Below are 25,781 nucleotides of genomic sequence, written 5' to 3' on the forward strand. Positions count from 1 at the left end.
GGAGCCAACTGTCCTGTCAGCTGTGGCTAGCATTCCTCACGAAACTCATAGTACAGAGGGGGGTCTCAGCATGGATTACTGTTCAGACAGTGTGGGAGATTTGTGGACTGAGGCCAGATAGCAAATTGGAAAGTGATTTGATAGCATAAATGTGCCCCAAGTTGTTGGGGGTGAATCATCCTTTTGAGGCATTTGTAGCTCCAGACACAAAAGAGAGAGCCTAGCCAGTCAGGCTGAGCTCTACACCTCCCTTTCAAATGGCTATGGCCAGATGAGAGGAGCCCCACTGGTGTTTCAAGCCTTTCCAGCCTCCATAGGTTTGATTTCTCCCCTCTTTCACTGTGTCTGCTGGGAAAAAAGCCAAAGCCACACAGAGCTGGATCTACTCCTGATTTTCTTCATGTTCCCAGTGTTAATCTCCGGGGTTTTGGGTTGGCCCTTCAGAGGAACTGAGGCTGGCAGGGAAATTTGGAGCTTGATCAGTTTCCTAAACAGGGAAGTTTGTATTCAGATGGTTGCTTCAATCCCTTCTCCACCAATGTTTGCTAAAATAATAAAGATTCATTTCTTTCCATTAGCTCGGCTTGTGTTTCTATGTTGGTGGTCTCTTTTCTTCCTTTTCTTAATGTCTTTCCTCATAAACTTAATCAAAACAAGTTTTCTGCATTTGCTGAATGATTAAATTACATTTCCTGACCTCTCCCTTTCACTTCTGTTTACCTGCCTGCCTTTATGTTTCACTGTACTGTAAAGCTCTTTAATGCATCCTCCCAGACCCATTCAGAAACAGGCTTTCTGGGTTTCCATTGTAAGAAATGGAATAGGCTGATATAGGTTTGTTCTAAGGCTAGATGCCATCCCACTGATGTTCTAATGGAAAACTCCTTTTTTATGTCACCCAGCTCTGACTTACAGATCCAATCCCACATGACCAGAAGCTGCCATCTCCTCTCCACTCTCCTTAGGTGACCAGTTTGAGGCAGCAGCTCACCACATCTGTCATGAGACAGACCAGTGATGAAACTCATGTCACACTGATGGATGGTACCAGAGAAAGAAAACGAGGGCTTCTCCCATGTCTGGGTTGCATCTCAAGCCCAGAGAGATGGTCCCCTATGTTCAGAAGTTGGGGTGCAGCCTCACCTGTCACCCTGGGCCCCCCAGAAGGGCTCATGCTGCCTCTCACCCATCCCTGGATGAACATGTCCTACCTTTCTGAATCCTTTCTGTTCTCAATAGCTGAACGCCCTTCTTAACCTTGCAGGAATATAAGTGCATACTAACCAGAAGGGAGATATAAAATATGTCAGTGAGTGCCTAATACCATGTGAAAGAGCTTACCTGAGACACTGTGGCATGAAGACTACAGTATGCTGCTGGGAAGCAGGAAATTTCTCAGTGGCTTTAGGCCTAATAAGTTCTGATGGCTGTCAGAGTAGTAGAGATAGAGGCAGAGAGCTGTGCCTGGACGCTTCCTCATCTATTAGGAATTTATTATTCAGTCGTTGACTTCTTACGCAGAATCTCCTTCCTCCTAAGGCTGTAGTTGTTGCAGAGAGGAAAAAAGCTTTCTTTTCTCTTTCCTTGTTATATATCCTGGGGGGTGTTTGTTTTGTTTTGAAAGTCTCTGTAACAAGAGGGTAAAGGGTGTCAGAGAAAAAAATGCCTCCCTCTGTCTCTCAAAAAAAAAAAAACAACAGAAAAAGCCAACTGTGGTTGTTTTTGGTCTTCCTTGTTTCATTGTGTTCCAGCTGAACAGCTGTGAACATTTTCTTCATGCCTTCCTTGTTGTTCTTATCGTCATTTGTTTTTACTACTTGAGCTCTACTTGGACGTTTCTTTCAGGTGTACCTACAGGGGTAAAACAAGGCTGCTCTTGGGTCTTTGATCTGGATCTTCAAATAAAGAAACTGAGCATTTGTATCTCTCTTTTATCCAGATGTCTGAGTACTTTGTGAACACTAATGATTGCTGTCTCATGCCACCATACAGACAAGCTGTGGGTGCTGGTCCCCATGTAAGTTGAGGTGCAGAGAATTAAGGATGTATGTAAGAGACAACAGTAGCAAGCCAAAAAATGGCTGGAATATCTTCCTCTTAAACACTGTCCATCTGCACTATGCTCGGTCTGCTATATAAAGTATCTCATGGAGCATACTGGTGCACAGGAGGTTGCAGCTTCATAGGTGTGGATGCAGGAGACCTGAATGGACTGAGTTATCCAAAACTGGACAACAAACCAGTAGGGGAGCGGCAAGGCAGCTGGCAAGGTGATGATCATCTTGGTGCAACTGCCCAAGCTCTCCCACTATCATGCTGGCTAACAAGAGCGCTGGTGAGAAATGACTCAAAAGTCAGGAGAATGGTTTGAATTGGAAAGGTCCCTTAAAGATCATCTGGTCCAACTCCACTGAAATGAACAGGAACACCTACAGCCACATCAGGGTGCTCAGAGCCCCAGCCAGCTTGACCTTGAGTGTCTCCAGGGATGGGGCATCCACCTCTCTGGGCAACCTGTGCCAGTGTATCACTGCCCTTATTGTAAAAACTTCTTCCTTGTATCCAATCTAAATCTCTCCTCTTTTAGTTTGAAACCACTTCCTCTTATCCTGTCACCACAGACCCTGATAAAGAGTCTGTCCCCCTCTTTCTTATAGCCCCCCTTTAGATACTGAAATGGTGCTATCAGGTAACCTCAGAGCCTTCTCTTCTCCAGGCTGAACAGCCCCAGCTCTCACAGCCTGACCTCCCAGGGGAGGTGTTCCATCCTTTGGATCATTTTTGAGGTCTTCCTCTGGACACGCTTTAACAGGTTCTTAGAGATCACACAAGCTAGCAGCTGTCCAAATGCAGATGGTTCCAGATTCACTGCTGATATGTTTTTTCATACCCTCTGGAATCTATACTTCTAATTTTAAGAAATGAAAGGTTGTGTATGCCCTGCTAAGTGAGAATTGTGCCCAGATATAGCTTACTGCACAGCTGTACTTCTAGCTTTGGGGTATGGTTTCACACAACACTTTGAGAAGAATGAATAAATCCTGGCTCTGCTGTTTCATTGGGACAAATTGGCTTATCCTGCAATCAGAGCTGGAGCAAGGACTGCCAGGGAGACAGGGAGTTTGTGGTGATGGAGGAGAGGTAGCTACTAGTTCTGCTCACTCACAACCATTATCAGGAGAAGTTCAGATGGCAACAGTGTCACAATAGCCAAGTTGCTTCTCAGCTTTCTCAGGGGAAAGTGTCTGCGCGCTCTCATGGCAAGTATTTTGTGTCAGACCACCATCACGAGGACTCAGCAGCCTCAAGAGAGGAGCCAGCTTGGAAGCCTCCTAACTCTGGAGGAAAAAAGATGGAAAAAACCTAACAAATGTACTGGTATTGTGATTGGTATTATAATTCCGCAGCAAGGGATTCATGTTTTCATGGGTACACTATAAAAGTTAAGGAAAAATAAGAAAATACGCATTCATTGGCCACCTTGGTTTAATAATGTAATAAGTATATAAGGAAGGAAGCTTTCAAAACAAAAGCAGAGCATGGATGGAAACGCAGGAGAAAATGCAACAGGAACAAGTTCGATGGCAGCAACATTCCTCAGCTGAGGGTGGGAGGGCAAAGAAAGGAGCCAGTGGGGATCGCTGCTGACTGCTGCCTCTAAAATGTCTCATAAGAACCACTGAGCTCAAATTATTTCATGCCAGCAAACACATTATAAAGACAAACCTGTTATTAATGGGAATGCTCTTCTAATATGAAAGGCAACGTGGGGTTGTACTTGTTCTTGCTATATGTCTCATGAAATGATAGATGGAGACAGCTGAACTGTCTCTCCGTGCTAGGCCATGGTTTCTGACTAAAGAGATTTTTTTGAGAAAATGATTGTTTTCCTTTGTATGATAATAAAACTCTTCATGGCGCTCATTAAAAACGCTAAGGTTTCCCAGGTAGCTGCCATACTTTGCTCCAAGCACGGTGCTTTCCCATTTTTCAGGCCCAAGCGTGTAGGGATGGCTGCATATATTTCCCATATCTTTGCAGTACTTTATGAACTGCTATTTCTCATCCAGGAATAAGCCCGGGGGCGGCCTGATGCTTCCACCAGAAAAGGTGGACATGGCTGTGCAGCACGTGAGATGTCAGATGCAGGTGAGCCTAGCTCTGTACTGCCATTGTACTGTGAAAGCAGCAGCATCTCCTTGTGCACGCTAGGAAGTTTCACCTTGAATCTCAACTAGGACAACTTGTACTGTGTTGTTCCTGGAGGACATGCAGTGCAAACTAACCAGTGATGGCAGAGAGATGGGCTGGATGTGATTTCCTCCCCCCACCTCTGACTCTGTAAAAGTGTGGAAATCTCACTTAAAGTCAAATCTGAGCATCTCTGTGGATATTCATAAATCTGTCAAGTTTTGCTCAACTAACACTCAACAAGCAGTGCTGACTTGTTTGGCTGAGACAGTCCAGCCCCACGTTTCTCCTCTGGTAAGGGAGTTGAGAAGAAGCAGAGGGCAGAGGAGGAGAATATCAGCCCCAGAACAGTAGTCTGTGCCTTGCACTCCCATGCATACTGGGGAGGTTGGCTCGTTTTGAAAATGGGGCTGCCCTCAGGGAAGCAGGAGAGGTTGATTGGAGCTGGCGCTGTGAACAGCACTTGGCTGCCTGAGCTGCCAGCTTCACTTAAGGACAGTATAGGCCCACGTGCTTCACACAACAGCAGAGGCTACAGGTGTCGCAAAAATCAACCACTGCTGACAGTATGCCAACAGATAAGCCCAAATCCAAAGCTATTCCTTGAACTTTGAACACTGAACTCTACCTGAGTGCCAAATGTTGAGATGGAGGATACCCACAGAATCCCAGTTTGGAATACTCTTCCAACTAAAGGTCTGTTTTAAAATGGTACAAAACTAGACATCTTAAACTCCTCTGTAATTTATCTATTTTGAGTTTCTTGCATCTTTGTGACTCAACAACCTGGCAGTAGAATGCCTCCATCATTCTCATCGTACAGGGCAGCATGAGAAAGAAAGGGGAACCAATTATCTTGGTTGTGTTGATCTTGCTGAATGACATCTTCCAGCAAGAAATGATGCAGCCAAGACTGTTTCTGGGCAATAAATATCTCTCATTTCCTTCAAAGCCACAAGTGCATTTTGCCCAGATGAAACAAGAGCATCAAGGCGGTGAAATTGATGAGCCTTCATCCTGTGACATGGCCACCATCCTCATCCCTCAGTGGGAAGCCCCAAGCACTGCCCACTGGGATCATAAGCATGTAAGAAATTTTACCTCAGACATTCTCTCTCCATCTCCTTTGCGTTTAATCCTTGTGGCCTCCTTGCTCTTTCCCTCCCAGATCTTCACAGTCTGCCAAATTTCTTGGTTTCAGAGCATGAACTTGAATTTAGAGATGTTGGGTAACTCCTGACAAAATGGAGATTTGTAGAAGCGAGTGTGTTTTTAAAGAGGACTTTTGCTGCTGGCATAGTTAGTTGTGTTACCTGGTCCCATAATCTCAGGGCTCATGTCTCTCTTTGGGAATGACGTCCTGCTGTGGGAGAGGAGGTTATCTTCAGTTACTGAAGAAGATAGATAGAAAGAGGTCAGACCAGCCTTGCACCCAAAATACAGTTAAACTTTCTAGGAGGTGGCTAATCTGAGGAAGGTGGGGAAAAAAATGAAGCCTGTGAGAAGTGAAACAGTCAAACAAGACAATTCAGTGTTAATTGGGGAGATCAAAGAGTCAGTCAAACAAAAAGACAGGAATGTAGAGGGCTGCAGAAGATAACCACTGTCAGAGATCATTCAGCTGGTCCCCATGGCACCATTCAGCTCCTGAGATGGCTTTTGGTAGACAACCACACAGCATCAGTGACACCTGCCCTCACAGCAAGCTGCGCACACTGTCTCTCTCGAGCTCTGCTAGAACACAATAGGCAGCAAGGTCAGCCCTGCTGTGAGAGCCTGGTGTTGCTCCAAGCATGTGCACACATCCTGGCTCATCATTCTGCTGCAGGGCACAGCTGGCAGCACAGGTCTGTGTGGCAGCACTGGGAGGCAGAGGAATGCAGATGTGAGCTTTGTTTCTGTCTGGGCAGAACAGACACAAGGGACATAGAAGTAAAGGCAAATTGGATGCAGTCTGACATTTCAAACTGCCCAAGTATGAGTCTATGAATTCAGACACAGTGCTGAGTGCTTACTGAAAACCTTTTTCCTCTTAGTCTCAGTTGTGATATAACTGAAATACACCATCAACCAAGCTTCAGTGAATCATATTATAGAATCATAGAATGGCCTGGGTTGAAAAGGACCACAAAGATCATCCAGTTTCAACCCCCCTGCTATGTGCAGGGTCACCAACCACCAGACCAGGCTGCCCAGAGCCACATCCAGCCTGGACTGGAATGCTTCCAGGGATGGGGCATCCACAACCTCCTTGGGCAACCTGTTCCAGTGCATCACCACTCTCTGTGTGAAAAACTTCCTCCTAATATCTAACCGAAACCTTCCCTGTCTTATCCTTTCAATATGTATGACTGTGGAAAAGACAGCTTTTTAAAATCACTAGTGACCTTTTGGGATATCTAAATCAAGAGCAACAAGGGGCTGAGGGCAGGTGCTGGATTGAGATGGGCATGTGCCAATAGCTGAAATAAAGGAAATAGCCATGAGCCTGCTGAAGAGCTGAAAGCCCTGACTTCTAACCCTAAACCTCCAAATCTATCCACATGAACAAAAAAAAAAAAAAAAAACCTCAACTTTTCATTTTCAAAGTTTAATGTCTCTCAAATTCAAGTCTTTTTAAGATGCCTCATACTTGAACAGGCAAAAGGAAGGCACAAAGGAGTTGTAGGTTACTTCTGGGACAACTAGATCGAACGTATGTATTATTTTTTGAATCTTACTTTGAAATCAACTGGCTTTTTTTCTACTGTTTTTAAACAGTTGTGGCTTGCATTTTTAGAAGAAACAGTATCAATGATCTTTTATTTAAATTTAGATACAGGGAATAGCTTTCCCGATCCTCCAGCCACCACTAAATCAAGGAGGATTAAGCAGTGTGCAGTATATTTCTCACTCATGCCCACTTTGCCCTTTTTTTTCCCTGGAAAGCTATGGCCTCTCCTTTTCAGCTGACATTACACACCAATCATCAGCATTGGTGCTGAAAGCTAGGCTAGCATTTGTGGCAGCAGCTACTTCTCTATTAAATCCCTGTGCACCATGAAAAATGCCAATTATCCTCCAGCCTCAGCAATGAAGACCCTGAGGGGTTGGTTAATGGCGACATCCAAGCCATAGAGAACTTGTTGTCGGAGCAGACTTCTACCTGGAGTGATAACACAGGCACAGGATATCATCTGTGACCCAGGGACCTACTTCCTTAGTGAAGCCAGGAAGCCAGAAGCTAAGCATTGGAAAGGGGAACTACGTCAGGTCTAGAGACCCCTGACCACATGGAGCCCTGCTGAGGAGGAGAAGTTATTGGCGATAATGAAGGCCCAATTGAATCTCTTGTGAAAGCCTCCTGTCACCCACAGTTTATAAACAAAAGGGGAATTTTGCCCTCTATCTTGAGAGGGTTCTTAACTAGAACTAAATTTTCCATCAAATCCTCTAAGTTCTGCAGAGGTCTCTCATAAGTGCTGGGGAATTCATCTGCAGCTTACTCAAAAAAAAAAAAAAAAAAAAGAATAAAATACAAACCAGAGTAACAAAGTAAGCATGGTAGATTCAGCATTATTTGTTTTTGCATTGCTTTTATGCTGCCCCCACAAATTCTATACACCACAGCTTTGTATATTAAGAAAACGTGCAACGTGGAAAGTATTAAGGACATGTTGTAGGGGTTGCGTTAGGGGAGGGCCGTTACTTCTGGCTGTCTGAGAAGCTGTCTGGAGTAGAGGAATGTGTGTGTCAGCTGATTAAGACCACAGAAGCAATTAGCAAGGGAACTGTTAACAGTGCTCCATGTCAATGCACATCTTTAGGTTAAGGAGTTAATTGCCTCTCTCAAAATTGTGGTTTCAAGACTTCTGCAGACCTGGGAAGAAAACACAGTGGCGGTTTACACTTGATCTGCATTTTTCAAAATTTGTTTCGCAAGTACAAAGGCCAGGAACTTTTATTTCTAATGCTAAGCATTTTAATACTAAGGTAAATGGCCACAAACTACACGTGTTTGCATATTACCTCCTCTGTTTGCAAAACCTTTTTCTTTTTAATGAAGCTGTTTCTTGATTTATGAAGTACGCTTCTCCAAGAGCTTAAGTACAGGTACAATACTGCACCTTTTGCTGAAGCACTGATGTGTGGTGTTCCTTTCAAAAAGCTTCCCGACCCCTGGCAACAAATGTTTGCCAGTCCTCCCTTTCCCATCCTCTTCCCATCTTCATAAACCTGAAGAAATAAATGAATTTTTTATTGACGGATACCCCATCCCTGGAGACATGCCAGGTCAGTCTGGACAGGGATCTGTGCACCCCAATCGAGTTGTTGGTGCTCCCATTCATTGCAGAGCAGATGGCCTTTAAGTGTCTCTTCCAACTCAAACTATGCTATGATTCTAATAGGTCAAGATCTGAGAGGCTGAAAAGGGGAAAGACTGTAACTGAACACACTTTAGTATCCTCCTGCTGCCAGAAGACATTCTGGTGGCTGCTACCTGGTGGTGTGTCCTGGGGAGTCTGTGTCTCCCTGTCAGCCTGATATCTTGCCTGGATCTCAGGATGGCTGCACCAAACCCAAGCCACTGCTCTTCAGCTGAAAGACAGAGGTGGTACCCCACAGGAAAACCAGGTAGTCTTGCAAGAGACAAGTCTCAGCCCAATTGAGACCTTCGGAGGTTCTCCAGAGTTAACCCAGAAACACAAAGGAAATCAAAGGCGAGACATGAATCCAACAGAACTGTACCATCTTTAAGGAAACACACCAAAACGAAGTGACTGCTATGGACTGTCTTTCACTGCTGCTCCTAGGACAATTGCACCATACTTAGCTAAACTTGGGGTGAACAGGTACTGCTGCTCTCTGTGCTGCAGCCTGTAGGCAAATTAAAACCAACAAAAGTTGGAATCAAACAAGAAAAATAAACAGTAATTTGGTTCAGCTTCTCTGCTCCCACTTTACCCAGCATCCCATACACTGCAAACCAGAGAGACACACAAGAGGCATGATCTATAATCAAGTGGCTAGAATCTGGAACTGGTCTTTCCAAACTATACGTGCTGGGAATGACAGCCAGGGTTGCAGGCACTGGTGCCACTGCCAATAGCTGCTTAATGCAGCCTCAAGTTCCTGCAAGAGTGAAGCACCAGCAGATTTAAAAAGTGAGCAATATTCTCTATGACCCAACTGGATCCTGGATCCTTTACTTCAGCAGAACTGACTCAAGTTTGCACAGACCCTGCTGGATTCAGGGGTTTATTTCAATATTTTTTTTCTTTTTTTTTTAAACAGCTGGTCTTGTCTTCTTTAGATATCAGTTCTCCTTGAGATATTCTGCATTTAATTATCAGTTGGGACAGAGAGCTTACAAGCACAGCTGTTATTGCGACATCTTTGCATGCTTTGACTTTCAGGCCCAGATGGAATGAACTGCGCAAAAATGAAAAATTAAAAGTAAAACAAACTTTCCCAAACTTTCAAAACAAGTCGACATGAGGAACAGGCCAGGTCACACCAGATGGGCTGTGGCAGTGAGTCAGAGGACTATGTGGTGGTGACACCACACCACAGTACTCTGCCTCTGCAGGAACATGGCAGGAAAGGGCTGCCATAAGCCTCTGTGGGGGTGGGTGAGAGCTTGGCTCTGTGCTGATTTGGTCAAGCGCCCTTAATTCCTTTCATGACTGGGGCCTGTAGTAGCTGGGGCTTGTCGATGATGTTGCTTGCAGAAGGTATTTGACTGTTGAGCCTGGCACAGATGACACTATGGGCTCCTTGTCTTGTGTGCTAAAGCTGTGCTGAGTATGACACTGCAGGGCAGGGGTGGGGGCAGCCTCTCCCACCATACTGTCCCCAAAACCTGCAGTGTCCCTTCGGGCCAGGGTCTGTGGGCAGGATGGCCCTGTGGCAGCGTGCCCTGTGGTGGGTTCATAACACTGAGCAGCTCAGTTCCATCAAGCTGCTCCTTCACTGCTCCACACAGCTCCCCATTGCAGGCAGCAGCTCCCTCCCCAGCCCTCCTGCTCCACCGTGGGCCCCTCTCTGTGGTCTGCAGCTGTGGTCCAGGGCTGCTCTTGTAGAGGATCTCCAAGGGCTGTGGCTCATTCAGGCCTCATCCACTGCTGCACTGTGGGGCATGCCTAGAACCAAGGCAGAAGCTGACAATGGGGTTCACCTCCCCTTGCCAGCCAGGCAAAAACCAGGCAGCTACCCAAAATCTCCACCTCTGATGCTCCTGCTCCACAAATGACTGCCACCCATATGCATTTCTCATCTGGTGCTCTCTGGTGGCCAGCACTAAAAGCATCACAGTAAACCAAAGGATATGTCTGCTTTAGTTAAAAAGGTCCAATTCTAGCCAGGCTGGTGACAAGGCATTTCTATTTCTCAAGCTGATTAACAGCACTGCCTCAAAATGACTTAAAGCACCAGTGCTGCTGGGGCCATAGAGAGATGCTGAGAGCCTCCTGCACCCAGCTCTGTGCCCACCAGCACCAGGGCACAGAAGGAATTGGCCTCCAGAAGCGCTCATCTCTTCCTCTTTGTGTGGAAGGAACCCAGATGACATCAAAGCTTTAACTCTTGCTTAGGAGGAATTAAGCAAGATTAATCTCAGCCCTGACAGCTTCCCAGGGACACAGAAAAGAATGTGGCAGAGAAGGATTTGAATCCAGATTTCCTTGGCTTGTGCCCTGATGCTGGGACAATCTTTCCTCTCAGGGGGCAGGCGCCTGAGAGCCAGACTCGTCTGCAGCATCAGTAGTGAATAATCAAAAACTGTGACAAGTAAAGACAGCCTCAAGCACTTTTTGCTCTCAGAATTAATCAGATTATTTCCCTTGGATAATATTTTATTAATGCAACTGTAACACATTCCATTAATACATTTATTTATAAGCCTGTCATAGGCTTCTACTATTATGCACTGCATAGGTTACTGCTTTACGAGGGTCAGCACCTGCCTCCATTGGCATTGGCAGAAGTTTTCCAGTTGTCTTCATGCAAACGATGGATCAAGACCAGATCTTCCAATCCTCTTCTCAGATGGTTACAGAGAAGGAAGAGGGCCAAAGAATCCAGTTCCCAAGACTGGATTTCTAGCAAGGCAGGATTTCAGACAGCTTTATGGAACTCTTATAGCCTGTGAGGAAAAATAATCCCTCTCACTAGCTTATCCTACATTTGCTTTCCAATTCAGCTCCCAGACTCTTGAACCAGGGCAGTCCATACTTCATCAGTTTACTGAGCCCTACTGCACCTGCCACATACACGTTATTGGGTCACTGCTGATCAAATAGTTCAGCCTCTCTGAAATGACCATACTCAAGAAGTGGGTTATGTGCTGAGGCCAGAATTGTTTGCTTCAAGGCTAGTTGTAATGGTCAGTGTTGCTGGGTTAGGCACATTTTGATGGAAGAAAAATTGTTGAAGAAACAGGCTGGTTTTGACTGTGATTTATCTGTCCCCCCAAAGTGCTTTCAGAACAAAGACCACTGCTCTCTAGTATCCCCAGGACACAATAACAAGAATCCAGCTTTATGAGTTTTCCCCATAAGAACATGAAGCTAGATAAAAGGATAGCAATTGACGCTAAATCCGAAATATACACAGGCTACAATATATCATCAAAATACAGCAGAGAATGTCTTCTAATATCTTTACAAATCTGAATACTGTGGTTAGTACACAAGCACTTCTAATGGGACAATATTGATGGATATTGGATGGCTATGTCCTCTTTAGGAAAGACAGGCTGGTTAGACAAGGGGATGGAGTTGCTCTTTATGTGAGTGAGTAACTAAAATGTATTCAGCTCCACTTGGTGGAGAATGATGAACAAGTGGATAACTTGTGGGTTAAGAGTTAAGGGGTGGGCTAACATAGGTGACACTATAGCGGGTGTGTACTACAGGCCACCTGATCAGGATGAAGAAGTGAATGAGGCCTTTTACAAACAGCTGGAAGTTGCATCATGATCCTCGGCAATGTTTCTCATGGGGGACTTCAACCATACTGACATTTGTTGGATAACCAACATGGCTAGGCACCCAAGGTCCAGGCAGTTTCTTCAATGCATTGATGGTAACTTTCTGATGCAGGTGATGAGGAGGGGTGTGCTACCTTGTTTTTACTAATATGGAAAGGCTGGTCAGAGATATGGTGGTTGGGGGAAGCTTGGGATACAGCAAGCAGGAGATGGTGGAGTTCAAGATCTTGTGTGGAACAAGCAAAGCAATAAGTAGGAATGCTACCCTGGACTTCAGGAGAGCAAACCCTAAGAGTAAGAAATTGGGGAAAGGTGGCAAGAGGACTGCAGGGATGAGCAAGGAAGTCATGGATAAACTGAAAGAAGGTCCACTAAATGTGGAAAAAGGGCCTGTCCAGCTGGGAAAAATATAGGAATGTTATCAGGCCGGTAGGAACGCAACGAGGAAGGCTAAGGCCCTCTTGGAATTAAACCTTGAAAAGAAGGTAAAAAGATAACAAGAAAAGGTTTTTTAAGTATGTTAACAGTAAAAGGAAGACTAGGGAAAATGTGGGCCCCCTACTAAGTGAGGTGAGAGCCTTGGTAACAGGGGACACTAAGATGGCAGAGATTCTGAATGCCTGCTTTGCCTCAGTCTTAATTGCTAAGAATAGCCCTCAAGAATTGCAGACCCTGGAGGTAAGAGAGAGAGACTGGTTAAAGGAAAACTTCCTGTTGGTCAAGGTGGATCTGGTCAGAACGCCACTTAGCCAAAATCAATGCACACAAATCCATAGGCCTCCACTTCCAGTTACATCAGTTAGAATATTTTGATTTAGACCAAAACCTGTGCCAAATAATGAAGCAGTCCCTGAAACTCTTATTTATTCTTGGGAAAGAAAAAGGTGATACTGATGGAATCTATTTGAGGTTTTCTATATGGCTATCACCTACACGTTAGATACAACACTGTAGGACTGCAGTAGTGCTGTTATATGTGTATCAAAAGCTGAGCTCTATAGCTGCATGCCTGCTCTCTCAGAGTATTGACCAGTATTAAGGCTCCAGCTGCTGGAAGCAAGGGATTAGATAAAAGTAAGCTTAGATTTAATTATGAAAAATCAGCTGTCAAGCATTAGAAAGGGGCCCTAGATAAGGAGTAAAGATTCAGGGCCAGAAGTCACATTAAACAAGCGTCCCATTTCATTTTTTGTTCTTGCTCTATAGAAGATCACCTTGTGTATATGAAAGCTGGATTCATAGGTTTGAATCACCAGGAGTTCAACACCTTGTCCAACATGGCTTGGTGCGAGTAAACATCAAACCTTTTAAAGTGAAGTTGTTTTTCCTGCTTGTTTCTTAAGTCCTCAGAGAGCTTCTCTAATTTAATCTACTTTTACATTTCATTCAACTTGCACAATGCAAACAGACCGGTCTTCCTGAGCACTGCAGCTAGCTCAACCTGCACAATTACTGCTTTAAACTTTCAGCACCTGTTTAGAGCAAAATTACACATACAGCTAACACATTCACATTCCCCAGTTTGACACCCACAAAAAAGAACTTCTATACTGTGAGAGTGACAGAGCCCTGGAACAGGCTGTCCATTGAGGTGGTGGAGTCTCCCCCTCTGGAGCTATTCAAGACCCATCTAGACACTTTCTACGCAATCTGCTGTAGGGAACCTGCTTTAGCAGGGTGTTGGACTAGGTGATCTTCAGAGGTCCGTTCCAGCCCCTACGGTTCTGTGATTCTGTAGAATACACATACTAAAACAATTGGCAAAAAAACAACAGCCAGTTACACACCTATCTAGGCTGAGGAATCACATAAATAACTTGCAGCCATCCAACAGATCAGAGGACTGTATGGCAGTTGATGAACAACTGACTTGATTTCTTTTCAGAAAAGCAGAATTTGAGGCCTGAATTGTTATTTCTTCCCTAATGATACAAGACAACAACGTAAGGCAAGTTAAATAGCGATTTCTGAGTGCAGGAATGAGAGCAGGTCTCAGAAGGCTTTGCGAACTCAAAGAGAAGCAATAAATACACCTTTAATGGGAATAAAAATTGAGATATTTATTAATTTGATTAGAACTAATTTTGATGTTTCAATCTTCTCCTGCCTTTGATCCTGCTCCTATTTCTTCTTGAGACTAAATAGTTTAGAATACTAATGAAACACCTCCAGATGTAAAAACTGCCAGCAGAATTCTCCTTCTGCCTGCAAGTTTCCAGTGCCCAGGCTCAGTGCGACCATTACCATAAGCTGCAGAGCAGCTCAGAGGTTGGGATTTGCCCTCTCAGGCGATGCTCACAAGCAGTGCTGTTATCTGAGCGAGTGGAAATCAAAACAGGTGAGGTCAGAGGACAATTTTTATCTGTCTGAAGACGCACATTTTTAAGCACTGCTTTTCAGAGAGATACGGGCTCTCAGTCAGCCAAGGCCTGACGTTTCATTTCCAGCACATGCAGAAACTTTTCCATGCAGTTCACTGAAAAACACCTGGTTACAGAACGTGCCTTCCACAGGACAGGGTGGCTCACACACTCTTCTGAGTGCTTAAAAATGTTATTGCTGTCAAATGATGCCTCAAGTTCAATGCAAGCATTGAGAGAAGAGTGACAGACAGAGATTCACACCTCCATTTACAGGATTGTACAGTGCTATTTAAAAAATCTCAGTTGTCTAGAGATGTGGTTGATGCCCCGTCCCTGGAGACACTCAAAGTCAGGCTGAACGGGGCTCTGAGCACCTGATCTAGCTGTAGGCATCCCTGTTTACTGCAGGGGAGTTGAACTAGGTGGCTTTTAAGGGTCCCCTCCAACTCAAATATTTCTATGATTCTATGACATCTGGAGCATCAGCTCCACATGGTCTGCATTAGTGTGCCTGAGTCTCAGAGATTATTTCTGTAACTTCTTCCAAACTCTGTCAAGCGCTCCTGAGTGTCTGCACTCATGTCCTTAGCAGAGCACAGGTTTCCACAGATGGTTTCAATAAATGGCCCGCAGAGCTGACAGGCCACAAGAAGTCACCAAACAAACTGCACCCCACCAACATGTTGTGAAGAGCCCTCTGCTCCATCACCTGCAGCCCAGGCGGCTTCCCAAAACCACCCAAACCAGAGCAAAGCCGCAAGTTCAGCCAAACAAAGCAGCCAGGCCTCCCAGACTGCTGGCTGGGAGCCAGTCAGTGCTTGGGCTCTGCTCGGACTTTCCAGCTCACGCAAAAGCCAGAGTTCCAGTAACAGTGGCCATCACTCTTCTGGCTGCACCACCACTGCTTGCCATTTCTTGTCCAGAGATATCTCAGTCTCTGGTGTCTGGGTTATCACAGAATCATACAACCATATAATCATTAAAGTTGGAAAGACCACTAAGATTATCTAGTCTAACCACCGGCCCATCACTACCATACCACTAAATCATGTCGCTTAATGTGACACGTACAGAGCATAGCATGTCAGTTTGTGGACAGATCTGCTGGGCAGGTTGGGTCAGCATGTCACCTTAGCAAGGTCCAACATGAACACTGACTTCAGCAGCATCGGTTTCTTCAGTGCCCAGAGTAAGACACCCTCAAGGAGCCTCTTTGTGCCGGCTGGGAGCAATGCCTGCCAGCACGGCTACCCATGTGCTCATGGCTTCAGGATGTGCACACCCCGCTGACCTGAGGCAGCTTCTATGAAGGGAAGTTACTGCAAGAATTCCTTAATGAAACTGGAAGGTATCATTTCTCGTTGACTGTTTAGTGACCTTTAGGAAAAGCACAGGTCTGGGAAACAAGGCGCAGGTAAGATCACACGCTAGCTTTTGTCTTGTAGATAAAAGCATGAAACCTATAGCAAACAATGAACGCTTTGTATCAAGCTGCTGAAGGCGAGTATCATCGATTTAACATACCCTCACTCTGTGACAGACAGCATGAACTACTTAAAGAATTAAGTGACCTTGGAATGAAATAGCTTGTATATCAAGTGGCAGCCCTACATACAATCCTCCTGATAGCGAGGTGTTCAGCAGAGCTTTTTTAAGCACATTACTTTGGTGTGTAGGGCTGGAGCAAAGTGGTGGAGAGGCAGCAACTCCTCTGCCACCTCAGAACTGTGATTACTTCATCTGCTCCCAAATGATGTTTTCTCTTCATCTTGCTCCTACCCTTAGAGGATACTGACACCATTTCCTCTTTTCCCCTTGCCTGCCCCTTCGTAATAACTGCTGTCATAGGGCTAGACACTGCCACTGCTCCACTACTGACCTCCACAGACAAGGAGGGGCTGTGGCAGACAAGTTACCTGCACATTTCCTCCGTTACGTCCATGCTTCATTGAAAACCACAGCACAGTGATGAGTAAGTTCCTCTAACAAACCAAGGACAGGAAGTAAAAAGTGACATTTCTTGTGATGTGCGGAAACAGCCTAGCTAAGGAAAGAATCACCCTCTTTCTCTCTCCCTTCCCATGAAAGCAATATGTATCCTTGACGTCAAGCCCATCACATTTCTGATGCATAAAGCATCTTCAAAATGTCCTCAGAATGACCTTTTTCCTGGCTCTCGCTATTTAAATTAGCAATCAATAAATGTAAACCAACTTGGGATCTAACTGGGAATTCGGATGAGACACCTAGCAGACTGGGACACAGCTAATGCCACTGTTTCCAGACATGCTGCAGGAATACTGGGGATTCACTAATGTGCTGTGATTTGATCTCACGTACCCACGGCCTCCTGCTCAAGTATAAAGAAAGGGCTTTTGAAGCTTCCATTTCTTTTCTTTCTCTTTTCCACCAAGAACTACTTTTCTAGAGCAGGAAGATGCATCATTTATTTCTTAAGAAATATAACGGGAATCCAAACATGGAAAGGCAACCCGGAATTGCATGAAGGCACCCTGGAGTGCCATACAACTGTAAAAATTAAGAATGGAAAAGTCATCTAAATCCATTCTGCTGCCAATGCTGAACAGCTCCCTACAGGATATTTACGAATTTTTAACACCTTGGCCTTGTGCCTCACGTGCACTAGAGACATATTTCCAGGCCAATAAAACATCCCTTGTCGTGGCTTAAAGCTGTAAGAATTAATTTATCACTAATTATTTCCTATTTAAAGACCTGCTCTTTGGATAGCTGGGACATAATTCTTGAAAATCACACCAGTTGAAGTAGAAGTGCACCATCCCCTCCAGCTAGCTGCCTATAAAGGCCAGCCCTTCAGACATTTTACTTCTCTCTAGTTTCAACTCTCACAGCCGATGGGCTGCCCTTGGGATCTACCTGTCAGCCTAGGGGAGAGAGAATACCAATTGCTGGGGTGCAGGGAATAACTTGGTTCCTTTCCCTGCCCTCCTTCAGGCCAAGAGTGTGGGACACACATGGAAGGGCTTTTCCTGTGTTTGTGCTGCCAGGGTGAGAGAAAGATATACCTCTTCAGGCTTGTCATGGAGGTAAGCCTGAACTCTGACAACGTGAGGCCTGACAAAGGAAAGATGAAGGTTTGACTTAGCAGAAACCTAAGGAAATACGATTTCACTTTAAATAAATCTCTCTTTCTCTCTCCCTCACGTCCACACAGTCCCAGCCTAAGTGATTTCATCTTTCATAGTTGAAGGTCAGCCATCTCAAGCCTCTATTTTTTCCATACTGAGTCACAGTTACTACCCTCCTGTCAGATCTGCACAGTCAACATTCTAAATAAACCACAAAAGCAAGGAAATTTGAAGTTATTGGACACTTTTATTTTAATGTAGCACCCAGTTCCATATCGCATACATTTTCCAAAATTAGATGGGCATAGTATAGAGTGCTATACATTTCGTAGCTTACCACATGGACATTCTGCAGCTGTGAAAACAAATTGCTTAAATCTGGCTATCTACTTCATAAGTTTAAATTCAAATATATAATAGCTTCAGGGTATTTTTTTAGATTAATAACGATAATGCTTGCAATACCATTTTTGCATTAAAAAATCAGTAACAGAGTAAAACATAATGCATATGTTCATAGCACATTATCAAGAAGATAACTGGAAAAAGCCTTAAAGTACATAATTTCTTCTCAAAGGTACTACATCATTTGGAGATCTTTTTCCTAAAAAAATAGTTTTACTCTTCAGTCAATAAAATATGTGACTTAACTAGGGCCTCTTTCCCATCTGACTTTCATAATTCCATGTATTTTCTTGTCAAGGACAAAGGACTGATGGTGCTGGAAAAAAGAGACCCCCTCAACCCCTGGCTTGAATCTTCCAGCCTGTCTTTCTCTTATCCTGGAGCCCCAGAGGGAGGAAGGCAGCTTACATACCAGTGAAAGGCAATCTCCTTATCATGTCCACCCTAAATGCTCGTGTGAAGTCTTCCAACCCCAGCCATTCCAGTGGAGTTATTTTCAGCCTGAGTCATCATCGCCCTGCACTGGTCAGCCCTGACAGCACTGAGCTCTTCACACATCGATGAAAGCTGGGCAAGTTCCTCTCTCCAGCATGGCTACAGAGTTCCTAGCAGTAACAGTACTGCTGTACACACAGGAAAAGTTCAGAGACAATCTTGTGAGTTGAGAAGGATATTTGCCAACTTACCAACAACAGGACTTGATCTACTAATTCTTTAACATTTTTGCTACATCAGCAAAACTCTATGGAAGAGGAGAACACTCGGGAAAGAGGTGATACAGTTTCCTCTGCATTCTATCTAGTATTAATTTAATAAATAGGAGAAGGGCATTGATCAGCAAGGACTGATTTTTTTTTTCTCAGACAGTTTGTTCAAACGAATGCTTTTGAAATGGAAACTGTTTACCTTGCATAATTATCAAGTCACTGTTTATATTTAAAGGCTCAAATAAAGATGGCTTGATCTATGAAGGTAACCATTCACTGTACTTAGCTCAGCATTCTTTCTCTTTCAAAACTGAATTACCACATACTGAAACAAACACAGAAAATTATCAGGTGTAACAAACACAAACAGATCCATAAAGAAGTGCACGATCATTTTAGATACAACATTTAGATGCTGTACTGAGGAACATGGCTTAGTAGGAAATACTGGTGGATTGTTGGACCGGATGATCTTAGAGGTCTTCCAACCTATGATTCTATGATATGTAAGTGAACACTTACACATGCAATCTCACTCTGAGGAAGATCTTTATCTGGGATGTGCAATAGGCTCGTTAGGACCTTGCCCTGCCCAGTCTTGTCTTGTGGACAAAACTATTTAATTGTCCAAACTGGAATAGCTAATAAGAAAGCAAAGACATAAAAAGGGGCACCTTGCATGGTCAGTGCATTCTCCCAGATGTTAGGAAGCTATGTTCTAGCTTCTCTTCTTGGTTATCCTACCTTGCTGGAGATACTCTACTTTGTACTAATGCTTACAGAAAAAGTGGATTAAGGAAAGCAAGATTTGGTGTGTGGGAAGCTGCTCTTGCTCCATAGTTAAGCACAAGCAGGTCCCAACTTCTGTTCTAGTCCAGGAACACCAGGGGCTTAAAGCTGATCACTTTCCTGTGATCGGTAAATTTGCAGTACTGGATTTAGATGTGAATTTTGACCAGTCAGGGTCTGTTAATAGTAGCCATGGGCATAGCTGCATGAAACAACTGTCAGAAACACAGCTTTATTATGCCTTCTCCTGTCTCTCTCAAAATGTTAACAGCCTCCCAAAAGTAGGGAAGCTTTATTATTTTGTATGGGATATCACAAATATTTAAGGACTAAGAAACACAGAAGAATGTTTTCAGGCAACATATGCATAACATACCAATATTTCTCCTTGAATATCCAGTTTTGGTCTCCATGTCAACTACTGTATCATCACAGCAAATACCACACCATACAGAATATGAACGAACTCATATTATAGGCCTTAAAGCTAAGCATGGCATTTGATTGCACCTCTCAAAATCTAACCTCAGTGACAGTGACGTTATAAATTTACTAAGTCCTATGGTAGACTAACAACTAAGTATCTACTTCTTTGTTGGTAATCAGGTACTTCAGGTGGAAAAAGACAGAAAACAGACTTCTGTACTTTCAGATATTAGGAGAAAGCTTTCCACACAGAGGGTGGTGACGCACTGGAACAGGTTGCCCAAGGAGGTTGTGGATGCCCCATCCCTGGAGGCATTCAAGGCCAGGCTGGATGTGGCTCTGGGCAGCCTGGTCTGCTGGTTGGCAACTCTGCACATAGCAAGGGGGATTGAAACTAGATGATCATTGTGGTCCTTTTCAACCCAGGCCATTCTATGATTCTATGATTCTTTGGAACACTACCTATTCAATGAATAACTCAAGTGAAGTAAATGGAGGATGACAGCAGAGGAAGTCCCTATTAAACATGAAATAGTCACTCACCATCTTAAAAATGCAACATGCATATTTTTTCTTTAGAATCATTGAAAAGCTTTTCTCAAAAATCACACATAAAAAAAAAACAACAAAAGGTGCCATACGGTTATTTCCAATTTAATAGCAGGGGTTTATTAACCAAACGCAACACGAGAACTAAAATGCAAACACAGAAGAGCACTTAACCTAAATAAAATTTCAGGAAAGACTCAATGTTACAAATAAACAATGTTAGTTTTCAAACAGCACCACTGATAGCACAAGGACAATAGCTCTTCTGCAGCTTCCCAGGAGTCTGCAGCTCTCACAGTTTGTCACTGATCAGAAATGACCACCTGACTCCATCTAAGCAACAGTCCCACTAAAAAAGTTCCAAATCCAGAGAAAAGGCTGTTGCTCATTCACACAGTGACGTTTAGTTGAATCAAAAGCAATGTGTTATAGAAACAGATTTTTGTTAACAATTCTGCAATAAGTGTTTAGACTAAAGTCACCTTTAGACTTCTGGATCCACATCCCACATCTGCAACCATTGCAGCAAAAATAATGTGTTTCCTCATCACTTTACACTTTCCTGTTGACGTCATTCTTATTTATCTCTAAACAAAACTCTTGGCTGCTCTGATGCCCCCTGATATCTCACTGCAGCCATGCTATGACACACCCCAAAGGGAGGCCACCTACTTATTTCAAATTTGCTCCTCCTTCCTCCCTACCCCAAAGCCATCATATAGCTAATGGGAGAATGTATAAGACCAAAAATGGTCCAAAAAACCCCCCCGATCTGGTGCACAGTTTTTGCAAAGTGTATTCTTATATTAAGTCAATGAACAACTGGATATGAAACATAAGCAGCATTGTGTTTAAGATGACTAACAAGTAGGTGACATACCCTAGCAGCACAGCACATATCATATCCATGAAAGGAGCAAGGTTGATAATATCTCTGAAATCACTCAGTATAAGAATATTGGCCCCTTAAGAGATAAAGCAACATTAATTAGAAGCTTCCATCACAAGAACTGAGATTAAAGCCAATGACCACTGCATCCATGAAAATTCTCCATGGAGTTCAATTGGCCTTGGAGCAGACCAGGTAAAAACAACAACAACAACAACAATAATAATAATCTTTGTTTCTTCATTTGAAAACCAGATGGGCATTAGCAGCTTCATCCTATCAGTGGTATCTTCAATGAGGTGCAACAGAACCTGAATGAAAGCCTGCTGTACAAAGCAATTGGTTCCATCATTCACTTTGCAATCTCATGTGCAGCAGTTTTGATCTCTCTCTTCTTTTGGAAATACAGTTCCTACACATGTCCTTAAAACAAACTAGCAGCTGTTAAAACAACAAAGCAGACCAATACAAATATACTTAGGATAGCTTTTACAAAAATGCCCAGAATGCATTTTTAACCTCTTGTTAGAAATACACTGTTGGTTTGAAGAAATTTTTTTATGCAGAGACACCGTCAGTTGCAAGCAAGTGATCAAATATGGGTGATAGGAAAGAGTTATAGCTCAAATACAGATTTTTTTTTTTGTAATTTCCAAAATAATAAAAATTTAATATTTTTACTGTTCTCTCTTATGAATTGTAACTTATAAAATACAAGTTCTCTAACATTAAAATACATCTGTGATTGAATAATAAACAGCACTAAGAAAATAATTATCTGACACATGATTGTGGATAGAGACTCTTTTCGTCTAACGAGTTGGATTCCTGCTGTGCTTTCAATCCACACGTCCTCTACCACCCTACAGGAGCTGGTAACATCCAGGAACCCATCTCAGAGGATGGGTTTTACATTTAAACACCAATTCTGGAATTATGTACCTCTTAACATTCAGGATAGGAGGCGTTGCAAGAATATGCATAAATCAGGGGCTCTTGGCATAAATAAAATACTCTCATTCATTTCAGTGGCAAACTGCATTTACACGTTAGGTTAGGAAGAGGGAGAGAAGAGGGCAAAGCACCTGCCCAGAGCCATCTGACAGTTTGGTATTTGCTTTCTGTACCTTCCCCATCTACAGAGGCAAGCAGGTGCAGCAGGGTGTGGAGGGCAAGCCGGGGACCCACCATGTCACCTTGGTGGCTGCAAGGCCATTGGTGCACACGCTCTGCTGCTGTGCAGTGTGCTGGAGGTCACAAGACAGTTACAGGGCGTAGCTGCTCCAGCTGCGTTTCCAAGGCAATTCGTTCCTTATGGACCTCCTAGAGGATGAAGAGAGACATGTTGTCACTTTTTCAGCACTTGCACATAACCCCACACCCATGAAGAGCAGCCTGGCAAACTGCTGGCGCTGAGAAGAGGCCCGGGGCTCCACTGTTCCAGTAATTCTCCTTGCTGTCCAAAAATACCACACCACTACCACTCAACCACAGATAATATAGGCAATAAATAGGTAACAGCATAGACCCATTATGTGAATTAAAGCTCACTGAAGGTAGCAAATGGAAGAAAAGAAGGACTATAGATAAACTCAAGCAAGTGAGTTAAGAAGTTGTGTTAATATTGAACAAGGAATCAGACTTTCATCTTGACTAGAGAACAAATGTAAACTGGGGGTCCCTTGCCTTTCCCAGGCAAATGTGTTCATAATATACAAGTAAAAAAAAGAGCCATAGCAGATATAAAGCTGAATTTGGTAATATCTTCGGATTGAGGGAACAATAAAAAACAGAACTGATATTTATAAGAAAGTAGCCCCTTAAGAACACGTTAAAAGACAAGCCGACAGGTGCCATGAACAACCAGTACTACATGATTCCATAAAGAGCACTGTTTAGCCAGTCCATGTACACCAAACGCGTGACTCCAGGAGACAGTGATGGAGCACAACTGATCAGATGACAAGATAGTTATACCTGTGGTGGGTGCTACCATCACATTACCTGGACTTCTCAGAAAGACAAGTCCTTTAGACTTATTCCAGCTGCCAACGAAGCCGTATGCAGATAGGTGGTAACTTTTCCTAGAATGTCTAATTTAGGCACACATACAATACAGTTATTCTCCTCCAGAAAGTGAGGAAGTAATGCAGTAGGTTTCATCTGAAAGGATGAAGTAGATTCTCTGCTGACCCTGCCACACAACTAATTGTAGGGAGCTTTGTCACTGATTTTCAATGCATTCCTTACCTTCAGCTGCTGCTGGAGCTCACTGTTTAACCTGGCGAGCACAGCATTGGCTTCTTTGTTTTTTCGTATAGCAGTCTGAATAGCCCTTTTCTGCTTGGAAGTCTGTCTGCCAGACAGATAAATAAAGAACATTTCAATTAACAGCCCCAACAACAGCCCCAACAATGCCAGAAGACCAGCCATCCATTCTGTGCGTCTACACACTATACACACTGGAATATGCTTCAAAGATAACTACAAACTGCATATTTAAACGAAGAAAAATGTAACCCCCAAGTGAGATGGGGGTTGAAATAAAGCGGTCACACTCCTTAATTCAAGTGACAGAAACATTTTAGGCTGTCTCAATTATCTTAAAATTTGATTCAGCTTAAGAAAAGCCCTTGCATAGCTGTACTTCCTGCAGTGTCTGCATTTTAGCCGTTTTCAGACGCTTGCACAGTTTAATGATTCAGGAGTGGTTAAAAGAAAACACAAAAACCATTCTATTCAGAAAAAAAAGGACATCAGCATGAAAATACTGACTCAGATTATTTTGAAGAACTACTGATTCTAGAGCTTCTTCACTTAGAAAATTTATCTTTCTCCCCCCTCCTCCCTCAAAGTAGTTATTTCTACCAAAACCACCTGATGTCACAAGCAGATACAGGTAGGTGACTTACAGACTTGCCTTATCTCTTTGGCTGTGTAAATGAAAGATTCCTCATCTATTATCATTATGACTTTATGACCCATGGTGACTGATTTGGACTGATTTGCTGTCAGGCAGTTAGGTATAAACAGAGACAGCTCAATATATAAAGATCGACCTACTCTAAGAGACGGAGGTAATGAGAGGAAAAAGGAAAAAAAATGTATAGAAAATAGTAGGTGAATATCCAAATCCCGTTCCAGATAGGTTACTTTAAGGTTTTACATAAGGCAGCAAAAGTTATTTAATGATAAATTTTATGTAAAACAGATATCCTATTTAAATAAGGTCCATAATGGTATGCTGTCCTCATTAGCTCACTCTCTTAACACAGCTGATGGCACTGATCTTTACAACAGGCTCTTTTGCAGCACATTCTGGTCTTTAAGCTATTATCTTCCAGTGAACCATCAGCTTTCTGCTTCACTATTTTGCTTCAAACTGCTCTCCACAGGCTATAAAGTAAAACCATCAGGAAACAAACAGTAGCACACACACACACAAAAAAAACAACAACCCAGGAAGATATAGCCCCATTATTATTTGAATTTTTAAGGAAAGTGATCGACAAGACAGGGTTAAGTTGAGACATTAACAAATGCTATTCTCTGTTTTTAAACCACTACGGAATTTGCACTCCCAAAGGACAAAGCAGTGCATCCTATGAGTCTTATCATTTCTTCTAATCTCCATCTCTGAAACATAGATGTAGATGTGGTATGTTGACAAACAGCTTGCCAAGAACTGCCCAACTGATTGGGGCAGCTCCATTTAGCTTCATGCAGAATCAGATGTCTTTGTAAGGCATTTTGCTTCTATGGATGCATAGAAGCAAAAGGGCTTCAAATGCTTTCAGTTACCATTTCTTCTTCCCCTTTTATACTGCTATTAAATACACACGTATTTAAATCCCTCAGTTTTGTTGCTAACAGCTTCAACCTGTTTTTATGAGAGAAAACAACACATGCTGGGCTTGGCACTATATTATCACAAATGGTCTACAGCTCATTTCTAACCCTCCTTGTGAGGAAGAAACGTCACAAGGATACACATCAAGCATTTAACAACTTAGATTCTTGGGCACTGAATTAGTTCTATCTGCCCAAGCAAAGATCAAAATTCCATAAGATTTGTGCAAAGTGAAAACACACACTCACAAAGCTAAAAGGAGTTGAGTTAGAGATGCTGACTGAACAGTAAGGCAAGGCTTGCTCTTCAGATGTGCCTTACCAGGCACAGAAGTAGGACAAATCAGGACTTTTTGCAGAGGATTACCAACTTAGAGTCATTACAGCATTAGTCTGCACTGGAGTGGCCAGATGACAATTTCAGAAACCTGTATCTTGTGAAGAATTCTGAAAGCCAGAAATGTTAAGCACAAAATCACACAAAAAGCAAACCCTGCCACGTCAGATCTGATGGCGCAGTTAGGCATGCATGGT

The 25,781-nt window shown here is 43.3% G+C and overlaps 1 protein-coding gene across 5 annotated transcripts in view; it reads right to left on the bottom strand.

Annotated features, from left to right (window-relative positions):
- Positions 1-17,862: 17,862 nt before the first annotated feature.
- REPS2 (RALBP1 associated Eps domain containing 2) overlaps positions 17,863-25,781 on the bottom strand; it is a 97,846-nt gene continuing 89,927 nt past the window's right edge. For 4 of the 5 annotated variants that reach the window (XM_048948974.1, XM_048948984.1, XM_048948966.1 and 1 more), the window contains 2 exons: positions 23,649-23,754; positions 17,863-22,721 (listed from right to left, as the gene is read on the bottom strand). In XM_048948974.1, coding sequence (XP_048804931.1) covers positions 22,653-22,721; positions 23,649-23,754 — 175 coding nt within the window. In that variant the 3' untranslated portion in view covers positions 17,863-22,652. Of the gene's footprint in view, positions 22,722-23,648; positions 23,755-25,781 lie in introns of those variants that run through there. The other variant, XR_007377774.1, reaches the window with a different exon arrangement.

Source organism: Lagopus muta, chromosome 1 (assembly GCF_023343835.1).
Source record: "Lagopus muta isolate bLagMut1 chromosome 1, bLagMut1 primary, whole genome shotgun sequence".
Classification (NCBI taxonomy): domain Eukaryota; kingdom Metazoa; phylum Chordata; class Aves; order Galliformes; family Phasianidae; genus Lagopus; species Lagopus muta.